Raw genomic sequence first — 26,048 nt, 5'->3', positions numbered from 1 at the left:
GTCTAAGCTATGACTACAGCAAACTTTGTTTACGTGTTTTATGGAATTTATATTCAACTCCAATTAAGCATCCATTAATCAGGATTACCAGAGTGAAACATCACCCAATTTAATGTTGAATCCAGTTGCGTTTTTTTAATTATATTAATAATTATAATATTCAATTCGCTAATTTCAATTATTACATTCATTTGGTCACTCTAAATCAAAATAAAATATGAATGAATAATAAATGTAACATAACAAAACAAGCTTTACAATCATGTGTTTCATTCTGCACACAATACAAACAGCTGAAAGCAATAGGTTTACCAAAAAAAAACTGTTTGGAACATCACTGTGTAGATGATGTGCTGGATGGAAAATAGAGCCCATAATGTCAATTTACATTTTCCTCTCAATGTAATGAGGCATATGCCATTAAAACAACATAGGTAAAATGCATTGCTGAAGTGATCAAAAGGCATCTCTTTAGAATAATTAGAACAGAGTATAATGAAAGTTACAAATCATTAAAAATCATTCCTATATTCATCTTAATTACACAGGGGTACTCCAGGACCAGGGTTAAAAACCACAGTACTTAATGGAATATGGTGTGATGGAATATGGTTTCTAATTCAGTCCCATGTGTATACCCATGGTTACAATGAGTAAGTTCTGTAATATGTCATCAATTAATTAAACATGTAATTGTTTTTCAGGGGGAGCACATATGGATTGTGTTGGATGGTCCAGTGGATGCCATTTGGATTGAGAACCTGAACTCAGTCCTGGACGACAACAAGACCCTCACCCTGGCCAATGGGGACCGGATCCCCATGGCACCCAACTGCAAAGTGGTTTTTGAGCCACACAACATCGACAATGCCTCGCCAGCCACTGTTTCTCGTAATGGCATGGTGTTCATGAGCTCTTCTGTTTTGGACTGGCAGCCAATCCTTCGAGCATGGCTACAGACGCTGCCCTCATCACATTCTGACACACTTTGGACCTGCTTCAGCAGCATCTTCCAGGTCAGAACACTTGACCTATTACTCTAACCCACATTTGTTCCCCATTATTCATTATTCTTTGGTTAGCTGTTCTCTGTTGTTGTCTAAGTGACATTAATGTAATCCTAGCTCGACTAATGTCTTAGTATATACCTGTGAAAGCTGCCATGTCCTGTCATGTTTTCAAGTAGTTTCAAAATCTAGCAGTAAGGTATCTGTCTAAAAATAACAAGAAATTACCCATTGCCCCAATCCATGTGTCTCTGCTCTGACTTGCGGCTTATTTTAGAGTTTATTATTATGTTTATTCCTTTGGCTGCTCCATGCAGAGACTGTGAATTTTAATTTCAGGTCTTCTTACCCTTGATCCCCTTATATGTCTTGTCTCAAGCTGTTCTACCTGCCTTGTCTCTAAACCATGGCTTCTTGAGGCCTCTACAGGGTCACCATATCACAGCCTGGCTTTACGTGACCTGAATAAACTAGCCACCATTTTGATTAAATGGCTTCAACTCAGGTTTTCTTTAATCTGATTGAGGCTATTAAATTTGGCCCTACCCATCTGTATGTCAGTCATCTGTACCAAAAATCTTGGTGTGGTACGTACTTCCGTTTGAACTGCATGGTTCTGGTATTTTCGGTAAAGCGGCGAAAAAAAGCGGACCATCAACCTGCTTTTCATTTATTATGAAAATGTAAACTACGTTTACAGCTAACTGCTTATAATTTCTTGCTGAAAACAATTAGGCACATAAACATAAGTTATCAAAGCGAACTTAATTTATGTTCTGCACAAAAAAAACTTAAAGGACACATCTCTTCCCTGATTGTACATAGGTAGATTGGGAATGACTTACACAGACAACTATTTTCATTACACAGTGGTGTAGGTGTCTGCGTATGTACTGATATGATAATACCAGAGAAAATACCAACTGTTAAACTGTACAGAGCTAGAGTGTCTCCGTTGCATAGCCCCTATAGCACTGTCCACATCATTGCGAGATGGCGATGTTGATGGTTTGAATCGAGGCACACAACCTTTGTTGCATGTCTTTTCCTCTCTCTCACTCCTATTCTTCCTGCATCTCTACACTGCACTGTCCAATAAAGCTGAAAAAGCCCTAAATATATATTTAAAAGACTGTACAGAGCCAAGACAGCACAAATGAATAGCAAAGCAGCAGTTCATATTCAATGGAACATTTCCCATGTCTTTGTCTGAAATGTCCTAATAATGTAGCAGCAGTCACCTTTCTCCCATGTCCCTGGCAACCTGTTTTTTTCCCACATGGTCCACCGTTTTCTTCCTAAATGCTTAGGTCATGAAGTTGTGGAATGACTTGAGGGAATTGAACCCATCCAGTTTCTCCAGCTTGCTTTCACAGATTTATAGTGACCTGAATCCTGTTGGGCCAAAGCTGCTTTGTTTTATTAAAACATCTATTTATTGTTTTATAAAAAAGAAACCTGGGTGTGGATAATGAATCAACAATGCCAATCTACCTGATTACTGAAACTGTTTAGGCTCATGATATTAGATATTACAGAGAAACACTAGATTTGTCTCCTAAATCGCATCATTAGGAATTATTGCCACTCCTGCTAGACACCAACATGATTATTACAGAATCACAATGTTGTTGAATCAGAAACAGTCATCGGTTGTAATCTTTTTTCTTTTCTCCATGCAGGATTTAATTAACTTTGTTTCCACTACTGTGTCTCCAAAAATGAACATTCTGGAGTGCATGTACATCAAACAGGCCATTGATATTTTGCAAGTAAGTCAGCAGCCACATTTTCCAGTTCTGCCGGATAATGATTTATGTATGAACACAGAAATTATCTACAGAAAAAAGGCCCACCCCTCAGTGTGAAAACTTGCCCATCAGCCACTGCTATAGTGGGGTCTGAGTGATTGGGGGAGGACAATAGGTTTGGGGGTGTCAACTAGGTTCAAAATGCTGGTGAGAACTGTTAGTGGGAGGCTTAAAGGGTACCTGTACTCCAAATGAGCATATGCCTAGATCTGATCAATATATCATAAAAATAACTTTTCCCATTCTCCTACACTATATAAGTCACGCTTAATATTTCATTTATTTTATCGGATTACATCGGTCCTGTTTCACTTCAGTGAGCAGACATATGGCCGAATACTTTACAGGCAGGAGTTAAGAGCTGGAGGGTTGCTGGTTCGATCCCACCCTGGGTGTTGAAGTGTCCCTGAACAAAACACCTAACCCCCAATTGCTCCTGATGAGCTAGTTGGTGCCTTGCATGGCAGCATGGTTGGTGTGTGAGTGTGTGTGAGAATAGGTAAACGAGAAGCATCAATTGTACACCACTTTGGATAAAGGCACTATATAAATGCAGATTTACGTGAGTGTAAAATGGATCAATGGGGATGTTAATGGAGGACTGATTCTTGCAGGGCTTGCTGCCCTCAGTGGAAGAGAAGCAAACAGCCCGGCAGCATGTGGCCCGACTCTTTGTGTTTGCGGTCATGTGGTCAGTGGGTGCCCTGCTGGAGCTGGAGGACCGTGCCAAAATGGAGGACTTCCTCTGCACCCACTCTGCACCTCTGGAGCTCCCTCAGACTAAGGGGGATGAGACCATCTTTGAGTTTCTGGTGAATGAGGCCGGGGAGTGGGACCACTGGTCTAAGAAGGTATATATCAAGCACAAGGCAGTATATACAGTATGCCTTGCAGGCTAGTTGCTAGGATATAATCTCACATACAATAGAGTGGCACCACACCATAGTCTTGGATAGGTAGCTCCATTGGGCGGTGTGCAATTACCAATTGTGTGGCCCAGGGTATTCAGCAGGTGGTGAAACAGACACCCGTGGGCTGCCTGTTAAAGCCGCATATGAAAGGTCTTCCTCTGACACTACTCTGTGTGAGCTTAGCTATTGTCTGTGATGTGACAATAAGCAGCAGAGAGGAGATCTGTGGCTGTCTACACTCTTTTGAATCAGCAGAGGGGTTGTGCATGAATACAGATGCACATTGTGGATTTACCAAATGTGGTACCCAAAAAAAAAAAAGACAAAGAGTGGGAACTAACAAAATGTTGGAGACTTTGAAAGCAAATGACCATTTTATGGTTCTTTTTGAGACTCGGTGACCCCAAGATGCAACCAATCTCTGCAATTCCTAAACTGTGATGCTTTGGGTCTTTATTACCAAGGTCCATGAAAGACTACAAACTTTTTATACATTAAAATATGGTTGAATAAGGAGACAATAAATATTAATGTGAATGATCTTATCACAGAAATAAGAATAACTCCCAAACGGGAGTTATTGCCTATATTTGGAATCTCATCAAACTTGAAATTATTGGCCGAATTGAATCATCAATCAATCATGGTGGTGCTATAGAGCGTGATATTCAACAACAAATAAATAAATTCATGAAAAATGACTAGTTTTTTAGAGAAGTAAATGTGTAATGTTGACTGTTTGTGGCTTGGCCCCATATCAGTGCCTGCAGCTATATTTAATACTTTTTTGTTGCATTATGCCTCCAAAACTGAGTGTTTATAAAGAAAATCTATGCTTTGCAAAATAAGTAACATGAAAAGACATACGTATAGTATACAGTGGGCTCTAGAATTATTGGTGCACAGAAAAATGCTGTAAACTAAAAAAATATAGTTATTGACATAAGCTTTATTTTCCAACATGTGTAAAGTAATGTGCTTTATTAATGATTAAATGGAATCAACCAAAGTCTTAAATTTTTCTAATAAAAAATGTATTTCCCCAAAAAACTGGTTCCACAACTCTTGGCTTAATACTTTGTGCAAACAGCCCTGACAAAGAAGACAGCCATGAGTCTTTTCCTATAATTTGTGATAAGGTTTTGAGGGATTTTTGACTATTCCTCCAAGCAGAACTTTTCAAGATCATTGATATCCTTTGAATATGCCCCTTTTAAGTTCACATATGTATCATGGGATTTATGTCATGGAGGAGATTGCCATTGCAGAACATTAATGCTGTTTTTACTTGACCATTTCTGTGTGGATTTTGATGTATGTTTGGAGTCATTGTCATGTTGGAAAATCTACCTACGGCCAAGTGTCAGCTTCCTAGCAGAGGCAACCAAATTTTCTACCAAGATTTCCTGGTACTTTCTTGAATTCATTGTGCCATTGATCTTAAATAGTGCCCCTGGACCACTGGCAGCAAAACATCTCCAAACAATCAATGACCCTCCGCCATATTTGACAGTAGGTATGAGGTGCTTCTCCTAGTATACATTCCATTTTCACGTCAAACATGTGGATGTATGGCCAAGTCGTTCAATTTTGGTCTCATCTGACCATAGCACTTTCTTCCAGTCATAATTCCATTGAGGTTTGGCAAACTCAAGATGTTTGGTTTTGTTTATTGTGCTCAGTAAGGGCTGTCTTCGTTCCACCCTTCCAAAGAGTTTGTTTGTATGGAGGTGCCATTTTATGTTCGTTTTTTTTACTTGGTGACCACAAAACACAATCAATCTCTGCAATTCTTAAACTGCAATCCTTGGGTTACTTATGGCCTCCCTCACCATCTTCCTTACCGTCTGAGGGGATAATATGCACTTACATTGTCTTCCTGCAAATTTTGCAACTGTTCCATATCTTTATGCCTTTTTATTATTTCCCTTATAGTGCTAAGTGGTATGTTTAACCATTTATGTATTTTTTTTGTACCCATTGCCTGACGTGATGGTCAATTACCATCTGTGTCTTCTGAATTGACAGTTCTTTGGCTTTTCCCATGCTGATGGTTGACAATGGGAATTTGCATGCCTGTTACCTCATTTTTATACTCTAGCGAAACAGGAAATGATGGAATTACACAATATAGTTTCTTAAGACTGAGATTAACAGAATTAAAGTAAAATTCTATTGCAATTCACAATAATTGTTAGGGGTGCCAATAATTTTGGCACCTGTGGATTTCAGAAAAAATATATTTATTTATTTTATTTAGTATTCATAAAATGTAGATCATTATCCATGTTGTTTATTATACGCAACCTTTTTTTCTCATTTTTTATTAAGGTGCCAATAATTCTGGATCCCACTGTATATAATGAGTCCATAGTCTAATGAAATAGCATCTCTTAGAGCATTTTCTTCAACTGAAAACCATATTAACCTCATTATTCACTCAGTGTAAACATTTTCAGGTGACTTAACTGCTTTATTGAGAGAGGGTTAAACCAAGGAATGGCTTAAATTCATCCATCCATCCATCCATCCATCCATTATCCTAACCCGCTTATCCTGAACAGGGTCGCAGGGGGGCTGGAGCCTATCACAGCATACATTGGGCGAAAGGCAGGAATACACCCTGGACAGGTCGCCAGTCCATCGCAGGGCTTAAATTCAGATGTGCATAATTATTAGGCATCTTTTTGCAGCTGAGAAAATGGGACGAAAAAGAGAGCTTACAAATGATGAAAAGGCAAAAATACTTAACTGCCTTTCAGAGGGATAAAAAGTAATGCAATTGCAAAGATGTTGAGTCGTGATCACTGCACAATCAATAAATTTGTGAGTGTGAGTCCACAGGGATGCCAAAAAAGCATTGAGAAGAAAATGCACAAATTAACCACAAGAGACTTGAGAAGAATTAAACAGGAAGCATCCAGTGCCATCATCTTCCACAACTGCAATCTTCCTGGACTCTGCAGAAGCACAAGGTGTAAAGTGCTTTGCATGATTGGCAAGGTCAGAAAGGCAGAAAACCATCCATCCATTCTATCCATTATCTTAACCCGCTTGTCCTGAACAGGGACCCGGTCCACACAGAGAGATCGGGATTCGAACCCAGGACCTCCTTGCTGTGAGGCGGCAGTGCTACCCACTGCACCATCTGTGCCACCTGGCAGAAAACCAGCCTCCCTTAAATAATAAACACAAGCAAAAGCAAAAGCATACACTGGGTGAAAGGCAGGAATATACCCTGGACAGGTCGGCAGTCCATCACAAGGCACAATACCATTCACACACTCATACCCACAGGCAATTTTGACTCTCCAATCAGCCTAACCTGCATGTCTTTGGACTGTGGGAGGAAACCCACAGTCCAAAGATAGTTAAGTTTAGATAGTTAAGTTTGGTCACTTTTACTTTGTTGTTTGTTTATTTGTTCAAACAACAATAAACGGGAAAATAACTTTTCCCATTCTCCTACACTAAATCTACACTAAAGTCACGCATAATGACATATTTCATTTATTTCATCGGATTACAAAAAAAATAAAAAATAAAAATATTTCAAATAGGCCCTGATCCTTATCTTTGTTGTACAGGTAGCAGTGAAATCGTACTTCCCTCTAGGGTCTTTCAGTGCACTTGGTTATGGGTATGCACTTTGTTGTACGTCGCTCTGGATAAGAGCGTCTGCCAAATGCCATTAATGTAATGTAATGTAAACCGGAGTACCTGGAAGAAACCCACACGAACACGGGGAGAACATGCAAACTCCATACAGAGAGGCCCCGGCCAACCGGGATTCGGTCGGCAAAAATTTGGATGGGATTCAGTGCTACCCACTGCACCACCCATGCCACCTGGCAGAAAACCTTAAATAATAAACATGAGCAAAAGCATCAAGAATGGGCAAAAGAATAGATGAAGACAGATTTTTGCAATGGTGTTGTGGGCAGATGAAATGAGAGTGACACTGGATGGACCTGATGAGTGGGCCCGTGGCTGGATTGGGCCGGTATGGGCTGGTATTCACTGTTGAGAATGATATTCTGTTCAATTGGTTGGACCATTTCGAGTAGAAGATGGATTGAAAATGAACTCCAAAAACTACTGTCAGTTTCTGAGACCACCTTCCTCAAGCAGTGGTACCAGAAGAAGCCTGCATCGTTCAAAAGGTTCATGATACTGATGCAAGACATTGCTCCATCCTATGCATCCCAGTATGCCTGAGATTGGCTAGCCAGCAAAGGGTTCAAAGATGGTAAAATTTGGACATGGTCCCCTTGCTCACCTGATTTGAACCCAATTGAAAACCTGTGGGCCCTCCTAAAGAGGGAGATTTACAGCCAAGGAAAGCCATACACATCTCTGAACAGCCTGCAGGCATCTCTCGTGACTGCTTCAGCTAAAATTGTGTGCGATCACATGAAAAAACTGACAGAATCCGTAGATATGAGACTAAAGGTGTTGTTACACAAAGCAATTTCTATTGCTTGCATTTGCTATTGCTTAGTTGCAGCTAAGTTGGTCATAGATTGCTTCGTGTAACATTCCCTGCAATATCTCTGCAACTTGGTTGCAACAAGTTGGGAGCAGTTCAACTTTCATGCAACCGATTGCATGCAATAACCAATCAGAAGAGAAATATTGATCGCATGCGAATGCAGACCTGTCTGCGCGTAGCCTACTATAATGCTACTAGCTAGCTAAATTATAAACTATAACTGGCTAACTAATGTTACCTAAACTAACTGGCTAGCTTTATACCTATATATGCTAGTAACAAAATGGCTCAACTAAATACATTAAAAAGTTTTGACAGTTTCCTCCTCCAACTCGTTCTCAAGGTGGTCCAATATAATGAACACACATAAGGCTTTGCGTTTGCTTGTTGGCAGTATTTTAGACATCGCAAACTACTGTAACTAGCTAAATGTAACGTTAAGAGAAAAAAATAACGTTAGCTAAATTCTGCGATGAAGACTTGATATTTGTATCTAGTGGAATAAACGGATCCGGCGTAATATCGAACGCTACATACATACTTGAGTCTGATTGGTCGTTGTGTGCAATTTAAATTGATTACGAATTGCCCCATGTAACAGTGGAATTGCATAAAATGACATCACAAGCAACGAGCTGCCGTGACCAAAGTTGCGTGGAAATTGCATCGTGTAACAACACCTGTAACAAGTGTTAGAAAAGAAAGGTGGCTATAATGGCAAATAAACCTATTTCCAGCAGGGGCATCACCAAGGTTTAAATACATTTGGGGCTGAGCCACAGGATGACTAGGTGGCTGTTGTTGAGCTGTGATTGATTTCTTGATTGTGTGGTGATCACGAAGCTGTGCCTCTAGCCTCTACACGGACGTGGCGCGGGCCTTCATTGATACCTGGATTTCCCATTTTGGCACACCCTCAGATTTGTCATCTGATCACAGCTCCCAGTTTATGTCAGAGCTGTGGACGGAGGTGGCCCGAACACTGGGGGTGCGGCTGCACCATACCACAGTGTTCCACCCACAAGCCAAAGGAATCTATGAGTGTCTCCATTAATCCATGAAGGCTGCCCTAAGAGCCAGCCTGAAAGACGACGGCTGGACGGACCGTCTCCCATAGGTACTGCTGGGCCTGCATACTGCCCCAAAGGAAGATTTGCAGTCCTCATCAGCCAAACTGGTGTTTGGCCAGGCACTGCAGGTCCCTGGAGACTTCATCCCTGAATCCACAACCCCCTGGGTTGTCTCTAGCCAATGCCCAGCCCTGCTTAACAAAGCCAACGCCCTTCTACCCAGTTCCCACCTCACAACATGGGCTGCCACAGGCCTGGATCCCAACCAATCTGTCAATAGCGGGGTATGTATTCATTCGTCACAACGCCCACTGGAGCCAGTCATGGAGACAGGTGACAATACCTTCATCGTAGAAGTTGGTGGCAAGCCCAAGCGCCTCACAGTGGACCGTCTTAAGCCCGCCCATCAGGCTTTGGACCAGCCGGTAGTCCCAGCCACTGCCCCTAGGAGAGGCTGCCCACCGTCCACCAGACCAACAAGGGTGGCCCAGATTCCCTCCCCTGACATGGCACCACCATCAACGGCTGGCACCCTGCTTGCATCAGGGCGAGAAGAGTCATCAAGGCCCCAGCCAAGCTAACGTGGTCGGTGTTTATCAATTCTGGGCGGGCCTGTGTAGGGGATACATATACATAATTCCCACACCGCAACTCACACACATAAGACACATAGACTTGGTAAATGGTTGGCATTTATATAGCGCCTTTATCCAAAGCGCTGTACAATTGATGCTTCTCATTCACCCATTCATACACACACTCACACACCGACGGAGATTGGCTGCCATGCAAGGCACCAACCAGCTCATCAGGAGCATTTGGGGGTTAGGTGTCTTGCTCAGGGACACTTCGATACAGCCCGGGCAGGGGATCGAACCGGCAACCCTCCGACTGCCAGACGACTGCTCTTACTGCCTGAGCCATGTCGCCCCAGTAAGACTTATGTCCCTTAAAGAGATGATGGCGCAGCATGTGACGTTAGAATGCTGCGCCCTCTGTAACTAGAGAGTTCTGATTCTGAAGAATAAAGATGACAGTTCTGCCAAGTTCTGCTACAACAAGCTGCCTCCTTGTTTTACTTCTACTCGAATGAATTTGGATCACTTATAATGTGTATTAAAATATTTTATAAATCTGGCAAAAGCATTTGCATATTAATTATGTACGCAGTGTTGTGCAGTGGGTGACTGCTCAAAAAATACCCTGATACACCAGCCTTTACTTGCTTTTTCCAACAGGTGCCGGTATATATATATCCCAAAGATTCAATACCTGACTATTCCTCCCTCCTGGTGCCCAATGTGGACAATGTTCGGACAGACTTCCTAATGCAGACAATCATGAAGCAAGGCAAAGCCGTGCTTCTCATTGGCGAGCAAGGCACAGCCAAGACGGTCATGATCAAGGTTTAGTAACAATTCATTTTTATACCTTCTCAGTCCCTGTTCTTGTAATGCCCGGAGCATTAACTATGCAATTAACTATACAAACTGAGGGAATGCTTTTGGTTGAATGAGCTAAACATAAATAATGTCATATACTTGAGTTTAGATTAATCCATCTGAACACTGTCCTTGAGGTTCATCCTGAATATGTGCCTGACGCAGTTAAACTAGTCTTGTGCTATGAGGACTGCAACAGGCTAAGACGCAGCAGACTTGCAGTTGCACACCGGGGACCGGGGTTCGATTCTCGGTCCTGCCAAAAGCCAAGTTTGGCCGGCTCACGTGGGGCAGCAATAATTGGCTCGCTGCTCCAGCCAAGTTTGGCCGGCTCACGTGGGGCAGCAATAATTGGCTCGCTGCTCCAGAGGGAGGGACTTGGCAGGGTTATTAGATCGCCGCACAATAAGCACCTCGGGCGCCTCGAAATCACGGCAACGGGCACGAGACGAGACGGCTTGAAGAAGGCGTGTCGCTCTCATTCGGGCTGCCGAGGGACGGGGTACGGCGGGACATCTAATACGACTACCTCCAATTGAATCAGACGAGGTACAATTGGCTACCAATTTGGGAGAAAAAGGGAAAAATCTGGAAAAAAAAAAAAACTTTGATGAAGAATTTAATGTTTCATTATATTCATTTCTACATTTCTCCGCTTTGCAGATGCCATTGTGTAGCTATCATTTTTCATACTAAGCCACAAGTTTAACACATGGATATTTGCTGAAACTGAAAGTATCTTAATCTCTACTGCACACTGCTTCTATTGCTCTATAGGGCTACACAAGTAAATATGACCTTGAGACACACTCGACTAAAAGCCTGAACTTCTCCTCGGCCACCCTGCCTAACATGTTCCAGAGGACCATTGAAAGCTACATTGACAAAAGGATGGGTACCACATATGGGCCACCTGCAGGCAAGAAGATGACAGTTTTTGTTGATGACATCAACATGCCTGTGATCAATGAATGGGGTGATCAGGTCAGTGCTAATTTGTTAAGTGTCTTACTAATAAATGGACAAGCAAGATTTCTACTGCATTTGCCTTTAGGGCTGTACAATATAAGACTTATCGTCTTATTTGTGTACATGGGCGATAAACATCTCAAAAGACTGCGATCATATAGCTGTGTTTCCTCTACCATTAAGTCACATGCCGCCTGGCTTGATCAAGAGCAAATGTAATTTATTTGCAATGGCAGCGCCAATATTATGAGGATGTTTGGGCCCCCTCAAAAAAATGTTGCATTAAAAATTACATTGTAGGGCACAAGTAAATTGCAATCACAGCTCGGTTATTTTCTCTAAAAACCATCTTCTTTACTTTGAAACAGAACAGCATTGCAATGTTGCAAACCTATGATTTCAACATTGTTATGTTTTGAATCACCAGTAGCCCCAAACTAGGAATGTAGTAAATAAGTTCCACTTACTGAAAAATATATTCACTTCAGTAATCTCCAAAACCAAAACTGTGAGTTCAGGTGCACTGGTTTCGCGTTTCATTTGCCACCCCTCCCTCAGGCATATTTGCATATATTTTTTTTGTTTTTTCCACAGTAACTGCTTGTTGTTCGCATAACCACCACTAGGTGGAAAGTACTCTAATCCATAGCGGTCTAAAATACTTGCAAGCTCCAACAGTAGGGGCGGCAGCAGTGCTCTTTTTCATCATGAGGAGCTTGCATTATAATTTTGTAAAATTTGTCTGTTTCTGGAAGTAAACAGAGAGTTTTATTTGAAATATTGTGTGAATGGAAGAATGGGTTCCACCAAATATTAAGAAATTCTAGAGGCAAATTTTCAAAGGTTAGTCCAGACATTGAAGTTGAAGAGAGGTTGGGTATTCCAGCAAGACAATGATCCAAAGCATACCTCAAAGTCAAACATGAAATACCTCCAAGAAAGACGAATTAAGCTTCTGGAATGGTCCCTAGATTTTGATATTATTTAATAAATAATAATATATAAATCTGTGGATAGACCTCAAACATGCCGTAAATGCAAGGAGACTGAATAATTTCTAAGGTGTTCTGCCAGGAAAAATGGGGAAGAATTCCAAAAGTGAGAATTAGAAGACTGGCTACAGGAAGCATTTGCAAGCTGTTATATTTGCCCAAGGAGGAGCTCCCAAACTTTTGCACTGGGCCTTTTTCCTTTTTTATTATTTTGAAACTAGAACATTAAAATAAAAAGTAATCTTGCTTTAACATTTTAAGAAATATGTCATGATTAACGTTGTATTTAGAGGTCAGGTCCTCTTCTATTCACTTAGATATTAATTGTAAAAAGCTTTTTGACCAGGGGTGCCCACATTTTTCCACACTACTGTAGTGCCATTCGCATAGGGTGTGTCCTCCTTTTCTCCACTTTTCCCCCTTTAATTAAAGATAGGAGAATGAGATGAGTCGAGTGAAATGAAGGATAATTTTAGGTGCTGCTTAGTCCCATTGAGAGGACAACCATCACATTTGCAGCTAATTGGTAGAAGAATGGTGGGCTGCTATATTGTGTGCCCTACAAAAATGCAAGCTCAATTCCAAACAAGTTTCCCTGAAAAAATGTTTTCTGAAAATGATCATTTTGGAGCAGATAACACTGCCTTTTACACAAATTTGCCTATCCGACTGTATTCCATAAGTGAGCAAAAGGCACTAACAGGAGAGACACAAATAGCAAGAATAAACTTTAATAAATGTAATCAATTTAATCAGTTTAACTGTGTAATCATTTACTTTGAAATGAGGGTAATGATTGCATTTTCATTGGATAGTTGGCCACCCAAAATAAATCTACGATTAGGCCAGCTACTCTATACAGTCATTCATGGACATTGTGATGACGGCAATGTGCAATTTAGCCATAGATTTAGAGACACCAAGGGACACCAGGGTAGGTGCACTGCATTTTGCTTCACAATTCTCTGTAGCTGTCACCTTCTGATTTTTCACACTGGGATTATGATCCAGGAAATGTGTAGTTTTACCCGTTGTAACTAGGGATGTGAACAGTTAAACGTTTAACCGGTTAACCATAACAACTGATTTGTTAACATCTACAATGTTTTTTTTTTTCCGGAAGGTGAAACGGTAAACTCAGTTTAAAATAACTGCAAGTTCACCACCAGGCGTATTGTTACTGTTCTAAACTATTCTAAACTAGCAAACGACAAGCTTCAGTATTTCGATCAAGAAATCTAGCAGATTGCATAAAATGCAAACACCTCAGGGAATTGAATCCTACAGAGTTATCAAATAATAATACTTATGGCTTAAGTCATTTCTTAAGGTTCACAGAAGATCTGTGTCGGCAAACTGAATGTAGCTTTTCACTATAATGTATCTACATAAGAATAATCAAATCATTGGACAAATGTTGCACAAAATATTACAATACACTATTTACTTTCAATCCATGTAAAATGCAAGTTTACCGTTACATATAAATTATAAGACCTGTATTGGCATGAAAGTAAAATCATTAGACTAGTCCCCTATGGTAAAATAGACCTGGTGTTATTATATTATATCAGGCAAATATTGCGTGACCACGGAATTTTGAGTGTACAACCCTGTCTGTAACAAAGTACTTAACAGCTGCATATTTACAGATTCCATGCCAATCAAGTCTGTCTGTCAGGCAGAAGCCATAGGGAAGAGGGATACAATTATAATTTTAACTGATGCTTTTAAAAAACTGACACACGATCGTCCAGCATGCCTGGATGTAAACTACATAGATTTAACTGCAGATTTCTGCAACTGTGAGGTTACTGCACAATGTCAATGTAAATGTAAATATTTAATTTGGCAATTAGGCTGACTTACTATTATCTGATGTACAATGTTGACATTTGAACTATTGAGATGGCCCAAAATAAAGTTTGAAAATGCAATTAAATATCTCAGTACTCCAGTAAAAAAAAAAAGATATGACCCCTATAAGCAGCATTTTTCTTTCTTGTTAGAAACAGAGGATGCTCAACTGGCATTGGTAAAATGATCTAAGCAGCGTTGTGTGTTGGTTAGTGATCTTCCTAAACGACTGTGGAAAAGGAACAGGGAAAGTCTTCAGTGACAAACAACCAGCCATACAAATAATTGTGCTTCTTTAAGTGGCAGCCGATACATGGTTATCGGCACATGCAGTGAATATATTCAATGAACTAAACACACGTTTTAGCTGCGCTGTTTAAGATCTGCCTCATTCACGAAATGCGGTTCGTAGGCAGTCTCATTCACTGATTTCGTAATTAGCTGTAAGCCTTCGGAAATAAAAAAGTTAAGTTAGACTGCAACCGTAGCAACACACTCTCATCCGATCACATTTTGCTCTGCAAGCTTTGTGTACGTAAATCTGGCCCTAAGTACTGATAACATTTCGGATTCCGTTCAAGTGAATAAATCCTCAAATAAAAAGCATTTTTTTTTCAATCAAACTGAAACTCAACCTAATCATTATACAGTCAGGTCCATAAATATTGGGACATCGACACAATTCTCATCTTTTTGGCTCTATACACCACCACAATGGATTTGAAATGAAACAAACAAGATATTTACATCCAAATCAAATTACAACAGTTTGTATATGTGGCTCCCACTTTTTAAGGGACCAAAAGTAATGGGACAAACTAACAATCATAAATCAAACTTTCACTTTTTAATACTTGGTTGCAAATTCTTTGCAGTCAATTACAGCCTGAAGTCTGGAACGCATAGACATCACCAGGCGCTGGGTTTCATCCCTGGTGATGCTCTGCCAGGCCTCTACTGCAACTGTCTTCAGTTCCTGCTTGTTCTTGGGGCATTTTCCCTTCAGTTTTGTCTTCAGCAAGTGAAATGCATGTTCAATCGGATTCAGGTCAGGTGATTGACTTGGCCATTGCATAACATTCCACTTCTTTGCCTTAAAAAATTCTTTGGCTGCTTTCGCAGTATGCTTCAGGTCATTGTCCATCTGCACTGTGAAGGGCCGTCCAATGAGTTCTGAAGCATTTGGCTGAATATGAGCATATAATATTGCCCGAAACACTTCAGAATTCATCCTGCTGCTTTTGTCTTCTCTTTCCATCATTCTGGTACAAGTTGATCTTTGTCTCATCTGTCCATAGGATGTTTTTTAGATGTTGTTTGGCAAACTCTAATCTGGTCTTCCTGTTTTTTAGGCTCACCAATGATTTACATCTTGTGGTGAACCCTCTGTATTCACTCTGGTGAAGTCTTCTCTTGATTGTTGACTTTGACACACATACACCTACCTCCTGGAAAGTGTTCTTGATCTGGCCAACTGTTGTGAAGGGGTTTTTCAGGGAAATAATTCTTCTGTCATCCACCACAGTTGTTTTCCGTGGTCTTGCGGGTCTTTTGGTGTTGCTGAGCTCACCGGTGCGTTCTTTCTTTTTAAGAATGTTCCAAACAGTTGATTTGGCCACACCTAATGTTTTTGCTATCTCTCTGATGGGTTTGTTTTGCTTTTTCAGCCTAATGATGGCTTGCTTCACTGATAGTGACAGCTCTTTGGATCTCATATTGAGAGTTGACAGCAACAGATTCCAAATGCAAATAGCACACTTGAAATGAACTCTATACCTTTTATCTGCTCCTTGTAAATGAGATAATGAGGGAATAACACACACCTGGCCATGGAACAGCTGAGCAGCCAATTGTCCCATTACTTTTGGTCCCTTAAAAAATGGTAGGCGCATATAGAAACTGTTGTAATTCCTACACCGTTCACCTGATTTGGATGTAAATACCCTCAAATTAAAGCAGAAAGTCTGCAGTTAAAGCATATCTTGTCCATTGTGGTGGTGTATAGAGCCAAAAAGAGGAGAATTGTGTCGATGTCCCAATATTTATGGACCTGACTGTACCTATCCTAACTTGAGATGTTTTATTTGTGTAAAGAGTGTTTTTTGTATATTTATTCATGTGTAATTTCTGGGTATTACTCTTCTTCAGTATGGAATACCCAGTGCCTCATTGTTCCATTTTTAAAACAGATCACAAATGAGATTGTTCGGCAACTCATGGAGCAGAGAGGTTTCTACAACCTAGATCGGCCTGGGGAGTTCACTAGTGTGGTTGATGTGCAGCTCACCGCTGCCATGATTCACCCAGGAGGAGGCCGCAATGACATTCCTCAGCGTCTCAAGAGGCAGTTTAGTGTCTTTAATTGCACCCTGCCTTCCAACTCCTCCATTGACAAGATCTTCCAGACCGTGGCCCAAGGCTACTTCTGCACTGAGCGGGGCTTCCCAGCAGAGGTGTGTGCACTAGCCAGTGCTCTCGTTCCCACTACAAGGAAGCTGTGGCAGGCCATCAAAGTCAAGGTAAAACTGAAGCTGTGTTAGAGCATTAGAGACTGCGTTTTTCCATCAAATGCTTCGGGTAGTTTATAAAAAATCCTATTAAAATTACTGTTACAGATGCTGCCAACACCTGCAAAGTTTCACTACATCTTCAACTTACGGGACCTGAGCCGAATCTGGCAGGGTATCCTCACAGTGACAGCAGAGGTGTGCAAAACCCCAGAGGTCCTTTTGGCCCTCTTCCGCCATGAGTGTTCCCGTGTCATTGCAGACCGCTTCACAAACCTCACAGATAAAGATTGGTTTGAGACAACATTTGAGAAGGTATGTTTGTAACATTTGTCTTTTGCACAGATGATTTCTTGTGGAAATGCTTCATGTTATTAATAACATTTTAATTCAGTTCTTTCTGACATAAAAAATAAATTAAAAAATGTCATGGCAGAAATGGACAGAACATATCTAAGATATTTTCACTGTAAATATTGTCTGAATTAATACAATTTTGGCTGGAATGATGTAGATTTGTGGAATGTGGGTAGAACTTATGGAATGTCAGTATAATGAATGACAACAATGGAAGTCTGAAATTTAACATTTATATGAATAGTCCAAAAATGCCATGAATAAAAAGGGAAAAGATAAAACACTCACAGAAAAAAGATATTCTAATATTATGGAATAATAAGCTTAATCTAGTTTCAGCTACTTTGATACAGTATAAAGCAGGTGTTTACCAGCATCAGTACCAGCATCAAGGTATATGACTTATGCAAAGCTGGGATTTCTGAGGTGGGTGATCCATAGTCGGTGGAAGTTTGGACTGACACTGGTGGGGTGTGCACGGCACTGATATTAATAAAAGCACACATCACATTGATAAAAATATGAAGTTGGTTTATTTCACTGCTCTAATTGGGAGCTATTAACCACAAGAATAGCAATCAAGAAAATATGAGCATGAATAAATAACATTAATTTATGTCTCATTTTAACATTATAATAGAGAAGAGCCATGGCATTGACTATTCATTTAGCTTTCACCTTAGAAGAGACTGATAGTTGTTGGATCAAACAGGTAACAGATATAAAAAATATAATTGAAAATACCACTAAGCACACACAACCAGGCCGAAAACAGTTGCGAAATATAATATCTTAGTTATATAGCCAGCTAGTTACAAAGCCAAATAACTTGCTTGCTCACAATATATAGTTGGTTAGCTAAAGTTAAAACTTCAAAAAGACAAAAAAGTATATAAGTAGTGTTGTGTAGCACACCAAAGTCAAGATTTCATAAAGTCACCTGTCCAGCGAACATTTTCTTACTAGAACACTACGAAAAGACGGTAGGCTCTGTTGCATTTGTAACTGTCAGCTTTCCAAAACAGTGCATGAGAACACTGAACTGTATAATAACACTTTATATTATGTGTTATGTTCATAATACTGTGGGAAGCATAAACAGTGTTGTAGTTTGAGGTTGTTTGTTGTTGCAATTCCACTCTTGACTGTTAGGAGCCCGAAATCACCTATTGTACCTTTTAAGGGACCAAGCAACTGGTGATGTCCATGAATTGCAAACTTCAATTTCGAATCCTTTATTAAAATCTGACAATGTGCACTATAGCCACGTGATTTATTTATTACAAATCTCAAATTATGGAGTACAGAGGCAAATGAATAAATAATGGGTCTTGCTGCATGATGACGTTTCTCCCAATCAGTTTGGATGCATCATGAGTTACATCATTAATAAAGATTAGTGAGCTCACTCCGGAAGCAGCCATGCAAACCCAAGCCATGACACTTCCTCCGCCATGTGTCATAGATTGTGGCTCATCTCTGTTCTTCTTTGAAATTGTAATCTCGCCTGACGAGATTACAAATTAAAAATAAAACTTGAAAAAGTCATAAAAATCATAAAAAATAAATGATGAGCCTTAAGTATACTACATAATTAACTTTAAGCAAATGTCTGAAAATCCTACACAGATTACCACAGAGGACCATGGAGCAGCCTTAATAGATAATGCCCCTAAAGATACCTACTTTGTGGACTTCCTGAGGGATGCCCCAGAGGTAACAGGGGATGAGCCTGAAGATGCAGACCTTGAGGCCCCAAAGATCTATGAGCCCATTCCATCCCTTGAGGCCTTGTCAGAACGCCTGGCCCAGTTCCTTCAGCAGTACAACGAGACAGTGCGAGGCAGCCCGATGGATCTGGTCTTCTTCACGGTGAGACACCACCACCTTTCACTGCACATCTCTGATATTGCCAATTCTGCTGTGATGCAATCCCCCAGCCTGATTTGTACTAGAAACAGAATGTGTATTCTTTCAGGGGCTGAGTGGCGTTCCATCCAAATATCAATGTTAAAATCTGTCATTCTCACTGGCCCACTGAAGCTGCTGCTAAAATGAGAACATCAACTCCATGATTTAATGGCTGCTGTTAACCAACAGGCAATGTGTTTGCATTCATGTAGCAGGTAGGGTTTAGTGGAGGAAAATCATCATTGCTGAACGTAATCAGGCGGCACGGATGGTGCAGTGGGTAGCACTGCCACCTCACAGCAAGGAGGTCCTGGGTTCGAATCCCTGTCGGCCGGGGCCTCTCTGTGCATGTTCTCCCTGTGTCTGCGTGGGTTTCCTCCGGGTACTCCGGTTTCCTCCCACAGTCCAAAGACATGCAGGATAGGCTGATTGGAGAGTTTAAATTGCCCGTAGGTATGAGTGTGTGAGTGAATGGTGTGTGTGCCCTGCGATGGACCTGTCCAGGATGTATTCCTGCCTTTCGCCCAATGTATGCTGGGATAGGCTCCAGCCCCCCTGCGACCCTGTTCAGGATAAGCGGGTTAGGATAATGAATGAATGAATGAATGAACATAATCAGTTTCAGCACGCATGCCCTTTAAGTTAATATAAATAGACACACTATCACTCCAGCCACTGGCAGCCATAAAGCAGCCTGTAGCCTAGTGGCTAAGGTACATGACTGGGACCCGGAAGGATGGTGGTTCAAGCCCCGGTGTAGCCACGATTACATCCACACAGCTGTTGGGCCCTTGAGCAAGGCCCCTAACCCCGATTTTGGGATTTGGGGTTCGGATGAAAGTGTCAGCTAAATAACAAATTATAATAATTAACTTTGCCAAATCACATTCTGCATCATGAAACACTGACAGATCTATATACACTGTGTATATATTAGGGGTGTGCGAGTAGTACATTAAAAAAAGCGAGAGAGAAGGGGATTTATTCAGGTGTGTGCTGTCACCACCTGAGGATAACAATTTGCAACAAAGCAGGGTATTATGGGGTGAGCAAGTGAGCGAGTAATGCATTATTGGTATTCGTTCCCATACACAAGCAAACCAATTAAATTATCCGTTACTCGTTACTCGTACTTGAAAGTTTAGTGTTGTTTAAACAGCCCCTCATACTACATTGCTATTTGCAGTACATTTGCAGAAACCAAGACTTTCACCTGAAGTACAACTTCTACAGTTTTGCACTGTTTTGCAGGTAAATCTCTATTAAATCTTTATCTTGTTAATCTTAACATAAAGTAAAAACCAAAACCGTCTATAAAAAATTATGTGTGTTTGTGAACAATTTTACAAGGAACACTTTTGCCTATCCGCATTGCCGTCACACTCGCCCTTTAAACACACAACCACATTGTCCTAAAGCACTATACTTAAGCGACACATCTGTCACAGTTACACAGTTACATTAATTAATTAATGCAGATATAAATCACTCAAATAACATACCATCAATCACAAACACTTTGTGTGACCAGCAACCACACTCCCGTCCAGATCCTTGGACCACTAACGTTAACTCTCACGCCAATCTGTGACAGAGGCAATACACCTCATTCAATACACTGGGCTCGCTTGGATTATCGATACGTTTCAAAATAAGTAATATTGGAACTAAACTGCCCCATACCTTGCTATTGGGTGATGTTTCACGTACACTACAGTCAGCCTATCGTAGGCTACCAACCACCACCTAAGGTTAACGTTACTGGCTTATTTCAATTCACCTACTTCACCATTTTAAGAGCTAAACATGTATTCATTAATGATCATTAAAACACTCTACTTAAGTATAATTGATTTCTTTAACAACCCTGACTGGAGAATGCAGCAAGTCTGACCCAGATAGAAAGCTCACTCCATACAAAGTACCAACATTCATGCTTTGAAATGTTTGGAGCGTTATGGGCTTATTCAGGTCACGTCTTCCCTGTCGGCAGCCAGTCTCTTGACATGCGTGAGAGAGAAGTCAGTAAAATAACAGCAAGGCAGTAGTTTTATTGATCTAAGGGGGAGGAACCAGGGAGGAATGAAACAATGTTAACTTTGTTACACATTCGCAATGTAAAAAAAATAATAAATATAGCAGGCCAATTCTCCAATCACGGATAATGAATCCAATTACCCGTACAACATTCGTGTTTGGAAAAAGTCAATACTTGTTACAAGTATTAATATGAAACCGATACTCAGACTCAGATCACGCCTAGTATATATATATATATATATATATATATATATGTATGTGTATACACTCATGAGCACTTTATTAGGAACATTTTTACTTTATTACACCTCATTGGACACCTTCATTCATTTCATTCATTAGCCTAACCCGCTTATCCTGAACAGGGGGGCTGGAGCCTATCCCAGCATACATTGGGCGAAAGATAGGAATACACCCCGGACTGGTCACCAGTCCATCGCAGGGCACATTTTGGAATGTAAAATACATTTTTAGGCTTGCTTTATATCAAATATAGTGAAAAATCGGGTGGTCAAAAATATTAGCTCCCATGTGCATTTTTGCTTTCAAAACACATACAATCAACCAATTAGCTTTCAAACCACACCTGTGCAGTCAATTAGCATCCCAACAACACCTGAGCATTCAATCAGCATTGAGCTTTACTTAAGGGACTCCAAAGGACAGGGCACTTGAACACATTGAGAGGGACTACTCTTACTCACCATCAGTCAATCAGTCTTGAGCTCAGAAAGAGGATAGTGGAGGCTCATAATAAGGGGGAAGGTTATACTGCCATTTCCAAGCATTTTACAGTGTCTAGAACAGCTGTACGTTGCATCATTGCTAAGTACAAGGTGACAAATTCTGTAAGAAACAAACCTGGGCGTGGTCGAAAGCTCAATCATCATGCTGTGGGGTTGTTTTGCAGCCTCAGGCACAGGGAGCCTTGTTCGGGTGCATGGCATCATGAAAAAAGAAAATTATATTGACATTTTGAGGGATAATATGAAGAAGTCTGCTCTTAATCTAGGTCATCGCTGGGTCTTCCAACAAGACAATGATCCAAAGCATACCTCAAAATTGGTCCAACAGTTCTTGAAGGACACCAAAACCAAGGTCCTGGAGTGGCCCGCACAGAGCCCACATCTCAATCCTATTGAGAATCTGTGGCGGGTGCTCAAAGTGAATGTCCATGCTCGGAAACCATGCAATTTGGACCAGCTGGAACAATTTGCAATGGAAGAATGGGCCAAAATCCCTCAAGAGACATGTGCCAACCTTGTGAAGAACTACTCTAAGAGGTTGTTGTCAGTTATGGCCCAGAAAGGGTACACTATTGACTATTAATGGCCAGGGGGCTAATAATTTTGGCTGTGTCATTTTTGCCTTTTTTTGTTTCTGCTCAGTGCATCAATAAAATATTCTAATCAAACTTAGTGGGCATTTTGTCTTTGATATTTTGGATACAAACAAACATAAACACTTGTTGTTAATGGGCATTTCCATGGAGAAATCAAAGGTTTTGTCTGATTTCACAAGGGGGGCTAATCATTTTGGCCTTAACTGTATCTTTGGACTCTGGGAGGAAACCGGAGTACCCGGAGGAAACCCACGCAAACACGGGGAGAACATGCAAACTCCGCACAGAGAGGCCCCGGCCGACGGGGATTCAAACCCAGAACCTCCTTGCTGTGAGGCGGCAGTGCCACCCACTGCACCAACCGTGCCGCCCCACCTCATTCATGCGATTATGCAATTAAAAATAGACTTATTTTTTTGACTTCTGCTGCTGTAGCCTATCCACTTAGAGTTATGATGCTCTTCTGCATACCATTGCATTACTGTCAGCTTTGACCTGTCTGTCCATTCTCCCCTGACATCTCTCATTAACAAAGCGTTTCTGTCTGCAGAATGGCTGCTCACTGGATTTTTCAAAGTTTTTTGCAAACTCTAGAGACTAGTGTTGGTCTGCCACCAACAATGATTCCACAATCAAAGTCACTTAGATCACATTTTTCCTTATTTTGATGGTTGATGTGAGCATTAACTGAAGCTCCTGACCCGTATCTACATTATTGTATGCATTGCACTGCTGCCACACAATTGGCTGATTAGATAATCACATGAATAAGTAGGTGTAATAAAGTAAAAATAATAAATATAAAGTGTAGATGGATAATTCCACAAGTCATGTGGAAGAATATGCATACATTGTGTTTTTTCATTGGTTACACTTTTCAAAAATAGATTAACAATAGATTATTGTTATTATGTGTGCATACATCATGTCATTCTCAGTCTTCACTATTCAATTCAAATTATGCAAGTCTGCCAGTTATCAGGGGAGAAGTGGTCTGATGGTTAATGGTCGAATTAGATCCTGCTTGATTGATTATTGGTTACCATAAAATAGGCAGGACAAATCTCATAATCTGGTTAGTTAATAGCGGTGATAAAATGCTTCAAAATACTGTTATGACTTCTAATGCTTGTTGAGTTCTATTTCCATTATCACTTCAGTCATTCAGGGAAAATGATAAACCGTTACTTGCAAGCCTATGTACGTCAATCACCTTACAACAAGCTTGTAGACCAAAGAAAGCAGAGTACCACTTGCCATGCCAAGCAATGCGCTTTCTCCAAATTATAAAATGAGTATGACTTATGCGACGTGACCCCTCTATTGTAGTTTTTCAGTGTTTGCGCAATGTGAATGTACAAATAAACATCAAATAGGCATAAACTCTTTTCTCACTCACAGTAGCTTGCAAGACAACAAGCTAGCTAGGCAGAACATTCATTCCCACACGGATAATACCTGGAGAACTACAACACATCACTTTTGTTTGGCAATACATTCCCTACAGTTATGTTAAAAGAGCCCCTACAATACAGGAATGGTTACTTAAACGTTTTGGAACGAGAACCTGTGGTATATCATGCATATTGGCACAGCTAGCAAGGTGGTTAGTTAATTAGTTTCAAAATGCTTTTTTACAACGGTTACCATCATTGAAAATTTCACAAAAAAAGACAAGACAAACTTTAAATGAATGTATTTTTAATGGAACTATTGTGGTAACCCGCTGGGTGAGAGAGAGAGGGAGAGAGCAACACGAGTGAAGTAACTCAGTGTCGACAAGTGGAGTAGGGGGTGAACAGAAATTCTTTTATTTTCTGTATGGAGTTTCAGTCCTCATTCTCGGTAGGCGCCTTTAGCGCGCATCACAATTGTCCAGAAAAGAAAAGTAATTCCTTTTTCTTCTGTATTTATACAAAAATGTGGTGGATTACTACTGCTGCCTCCCCCTTCCCGGCCATAAAAAATAAAAGAGGCCAAAAAAGAAGAATAACGAAAAAGGAACCGGAATTCACGTGACAGCGTTCGTCCGTCTTTGTCTGTGGTGGGCCGCTCAATCTCCGTGTTTCCCCGGACTCGGTAGTCCTCCTTCCCAGCCTAGTCGCCCTCCTTGGGTGATTCCGTCTAGGATTAGAGAGGGAGAGGTTAGCTGGCTGATAGCAGGAGGGTTATGCTCACATGAGTCCCGGATTTAGGTTTTGGTCGCGGGGTCTCTTCCCGGAATTCCTCCACGTTTTCTGAGTGGTGCTTCGTTCGTCTTTAGGCTGAATTCTTAGACCGCACTGGCTTCACGTCTCTCCGCCTCCATTGGAAGCGGCTTTTTGTAGGGTGCTGCTCTCCTCCTCTCACTCGGCCCAGCTGTGCCTGTTCAATTAGAAATTATTAGTGGTTGCATTCCACACGCGCCTCGCCCTGGTGGTGCTGGCCTTGGTGCTGACTCTCCCCCTGGCTCTCTTCAAGGTGTGGCTCTATTCAAATACGACACAGGGAAATATTAGCCGTTAATCAATTTCCCTAGCTCCTGGCACCGGAGCACTGGCCGTTCCACTCCAGTGGTGTACTGATCCCAGATCGGGCCACCACACTATGTTTTATGGTAAATTATTTTTATAACATACCAATTAACTAGCAATAATGTATCCCCACTCCACTAGCTAAGCTACGGTACTAACATTACCTACTAGCAATAAGATATCCCCACTGCACTAATGTTAGCTCGCTAGCTTGCTAGTTTACCTGACAACACTGACACACAGGTAATTTGTCTTTGTTGTTGACGTTTATCTCGACACTTCCAGATAACATGCAGTTATTGGAATAACTCATAGCGTCATTATAAGTCATTTTTTGCTTGGGTTTGGTGCTCTTGCTGGTATTTCAATCCAAGGATGTTGCCGTAGTTGTATTTTTTTAGTTCCTACTCCTTTCCAAATCCCCTAGAAGGTCAACGGTCACTTTTTTTTGTTTCACTCATTTTGTTTTACTTTGGTAGGTTACTAGCAGTGAGATGATAATGTTTAGTTATGTTACAAAGTAGGTAACAGTGATGTACAAACGCAGAGTAATATTATATTATAATAAAAATATATTTTAATGAGCAGATTAGTCAGATTTGGCTGTGTCAGTGGTTGCTAGACTCTTTGCCGATTATTTTTCTTTTTTAAATAGGATGCCATGATCCACCTGGTGAAGATCTCACGCATCATCTGCACACCTCTAGGAAATGCCCTGTTGGTGGGGGTAGGTGGTTCAGGGAAACAGAGTCTTACCCGACTGGCCTCCTTCATTGCTGGGTATCAGATCTTCCAGATCACACTGACAAGGTAAACCAGATTTTATA

General features: G+C 40.9%; 1 protein-coding gene across 1 annotated transcript in view; it reads left to right on the top strand.

Annotated features, from left to right (window-relative positions):
- The window catches only part of dnah5l (dynein, axonemal, heavy chain 5 like), a 168,438-nt gene that overhangs the window by 67,540 nt on the left and 74,850 nt on the right, over positions 1 to 26,048 (top strand). The window contains exons 46-54 of the mRNA XM_061238957.1: positions 705 to 1,016; positions 2,690 to 2,779; positions 3,433 to 3,669; positions 10,530 to 10,697; positions 11,511 to 11,717; positions 16,741 to 17,070; positions 17,167 to 17,373; positions 19,045 to 19,287; positions 25,877 to 26,031. Coding sequence (XP_061094941.1) covers positions 705 to 1,016; positions 2,690 to 2,779; positions 3,433 to 3,669; positions 10,530 to 10,697; positions 11,511 to 11,717; positions 16,741 to 17,070; positions 17,167 to 17,373; positions 19,045 to 19,287; positions 25,877 to 26,031 — 1,949 coding nt within the window. The remainder of the gene's footprint in view (positions 1 to 704; positions 1,017 to 2,689; positions 2,780 to 3,432; positions 3,670 to 10,529; positions 10,698 to 11,510; positions 11,718 to 16,740; positions 17,071 to 17,166; positions 17,374 to 19,044; positions 19,288 to 25,876; positions 26,032 to 26,048) is intronic.

Source organism: Conger conger, chromosome 4 (genome assembly GCF_963514075.1).
Source record: "Conger conger chromosome 4, fConCon1.1, whole genome shotgun sequence".
NCBI classification, from domain to species: Eukaryota; Metazoa; Chordata; class Actinopteri; order Anguilliformes; family Congridae; genus Conger; species Conger conger.
This window is presented reverse-complemented; position numbering and strand designations above follow the sequence as displayed.